Here is a 3,005-nt window from a genome sequence, read left to right as displayed (position 1 = left end):
TAAACAAGTAGATATTTTAATGGAATCAACATTTCAAGTAATCTCCCCAAGTCCGGTGCTTATCTTCATATTCATCCACCTCTGTTTATCCCCGTTCTTGTCTCTCTTTTCTTCCGTATCCTCTGCTTGGCTCTTCTTGCTTCTACTTGCTTCTGCTTGCTTCTGCTCGCTTCTGCTTGCTTCTGCTTGGCTCTGCTTGCTTCTGCTTGGCTCTGCTTGCTTCTGCTTGCTTCTGCTTGCTTCTGCTTGCTTCTGCTTGCTTCTTCCTGCTTCTACTTGCTTCTTATTGCTTCTACTTGCTTCTACTTGCTTCTGCTTGCCTCTGCTTGCTTCTATTTGCTTCTTCTTGCTTCTACTTGCTTCTGCTTGCTTCTACTTGCCTCTGCTTACCTCTATTTACCTCTGCTTGCCTCTGCTTCACCCCCTCACCTCCTTTAGGCCTGGCAGATGTAAGCAGGGGACTGACTAGAAGGACCACCTACGTTGAGGTACCTCCTGGGCGTCTTGGGATCAGCAGGAACCAAGAGGGTGTACAAGGTGGCGTCTGAGTTCTTGGGAGGGAGGTTGGGCACCCACCTGAGGACGGAAATGAGAGGGATGGGGAGAAGGTGATGATTTGCCCTCACAAGAAGGGGTCGAGAAAGGGAGGAGATGAAGTGGACATCAAGGAAACAGTGGAATGTTGTTATAGAATAGTTGTTTTAAGATCATAGCAAAAAAAAAAAAAAAAAAAAAAAAAAAAAAAAAAAAAAAAAAAATATATATATATATATATATATATATATATATATATATATATATATATATATATATATATATATATAATTATATATATATATATAATTATATATATATATATATATATATATATATATATATATAGAGAGAGAGAGAGAGAGAGAGAGAGAGAGAGAGAGAGAGAGAGACAGAGAGAGAGATTTTAACGTGATTGGAAAGACATATATATATGTATATGTTGTGCTTGTATTAATGATGTACGAAAACATAGATGATAGAATAATATACTGAAATAAATAACAAACCATTGAATTCATAGCAAATCAATTAAGAAATCCGATGATACGTCTTAAAATGAAAGTATTGATATACGAACCTTTAGCCATAATAATAACAGATTATACCATAGTAACAGCAGATACTAAACTATAAAAATATCTACATATACGGAATAACAAAGCAAAAAAATCAATGCTAATCAGATGAACTAACGAATAAAACCAATATTAATGACGTGATAAGTAAACCAAATACACGTTTTTTTTTTTTTTTTTTTTTTTTTTTTTTTTTTTTTTTTTCTCACAGGAATAAAAACGCAGAAATTTCACACTTACAAATTGGACTTGACACTCAGCTTGTCGCCATTAAGCCACTGCCATCCTGACCCGACAGTTTGACCTCCGACCCAGAAGGTGTAATCGTCCGCAATGTGACCTGGAAAAAGTATAGGAAATATTGATGTGTCTCTGTTGAGTGTGGGCGATGACTCCAAAAATTATCGTTCGCCTAATGAGGATGGATAAGGGTGTTGCACTGGGAAATTATTTTGAAAACTGGTGAAAACGTAGCCATTTATCTGTCGAGTCATAATGGAAGAAATAATGATATTACTAGTGAAAATAGGACAACAATGAGGATAAAAATAATGATGGTACTAAGGACAATAATGATAATGACATAATGATAGTAATGATAATGATAATGGTTATCATTATAGAAATAGTAATTATAATAGTAATGATAATGACATTAATGATAATGATAACAATAGTATCGATAGTAATAATCATAACAATAATAACAATGGCATGGTAACAATGACATAAAATAACAATAACATAATAATAACAACAATAACAATAACATAATAATAACAACAATAACAATAACATAATAATAAAAATAACATGACAATAACATAGTAATAATGACAATAACGTGACAATAACATAACAATAATGATAATGATAATAACAACAACGACAATAATAACACTAACGATACTCACCATCCTCATCCACATCACCATGACAGTCACCCAGAATTCACTCACCTGGATACGTGGCGTCAATGTACCTGGAGATGTGCTCGAGCAGCTCAGGTGGGCTTAAGGAAACGAGGTCACCGCCACGCTCCTTGCAGCCTGCCCTCGCGACCTCCCACCTGATCGGGAATTCCCCAAAACTAGCCGCGATCACCACCTGGATGCACTTCCCTAATATGGACTGGTATCCGGTCGGGCAGTCTGGGACGGGTGAGAGAGGGGGGGGGGGTGAGATGGGAGGGTGGGTGGGGGTGGAGAGGGGTTAGGGAAGAGGAAAGAGGAGGGAGGGAGGAAGGAAGAAGAAGGAAAGGGGGGGGTGGAGGAAGGAGGAGGGAGGGAAGAAGAAGGAGGGGGGGCGGAGGAAGGAGGGGGAGGGAGGAACGAAGAAGAAGGAAGGGGGAGGGAGGAAGAAGGAGTGGGAGGGAGGGAGGTAGAGGAAGGAGGGGGGAGGGAAGAAGAAGGAGTGGGAGGGAGGGAGGTAGAGGAAGGAGGGGGGAGCAAGGACGAAGAAGTAGGGAGGGAGATTTAGGAAGGATAGGTAAAGGGAGAAAGGGATGAGGGAGGGAGGAGGGATGGAAGAGGAAAGGAGGGTGAGGGAGATAGAGGAATGAAGAGGGAAGGAGATAAGAGAAGGATGGGTGAAAGAAGAAAGGGATGGGGAGGGCAGATGAGGGAGGGGGGAGAAGAAGGAGTAAATAGGAAGGGAGGGATGAGGGAGATTAGATGAGGAAAGGAGAGGGGGTTAGAGGAGAAAGGAAGGAGGGAGAGATAGAGGGAAGTAAGGAGAGAGCAATGAAAGAGAAAAACAAAGGGAAAGAAAGGGAACTGAAGAGTTAAAGGAGCTAGAGAGGAAGGGAAGAAGAATGAAAATAAGGGGGAGAAAGAGAGAAGTAAAGAGAAAAAAAAAACAATACAAGGGAAAGAAAAGGAAAATGATACACAA

The 3,005-nt window shown here is 40.1% G+C and overlaps 1 protein-coding gene across 1 annotated transcript in view; it reads right to left on the bottom strand.

Annotated features, from left to right (window-relative positions):
- LOC113819400 (uncharacterized) overlaps positions 1–3,005 on the bottom strand; it is a 3,585-nt gene continuing 580 nt past the window's right edge. The window contains exons 2-4 of the mRNA XM_027371642.2: positions 2,072–2,263; positions 1,353–1,452; positions 1–576 (exon numbers count right to left, since the gene is read on the bottom strand). Of these exons, the coding sequence (XP_027227443.2) occupies positions 435–576; positions 1,353–1,452; positions 2,072–2,263 (434 nt within the window). The 3' untranslated portion in view covers positions 1–434. The remainder of the gene's footprint in view (positions 577–1,352; positions 1,453–2,071; positions 2,264–3,005) is intronic.

This window comes from Penaeus vannamei, chromosome 38 (genome assembly GCF_042767895.1).
Source record: "Penaeus vannamei isolate JL-2024 chromosome 38, ASM4276789v1, whole genome shotgun sequence".
Taxonomy (NCBI): Eukaryota; Metazoa; Arthropoda; class Malacostraca; order Decapoda; family Penaeidae; genus Penaeus; species Penaeus vannamei.
The sequence above is the reverse complement of the archived record's forward strand: the minus strand, read 5'-3'. Positions and strand labels throughout refer to the sequence as shown.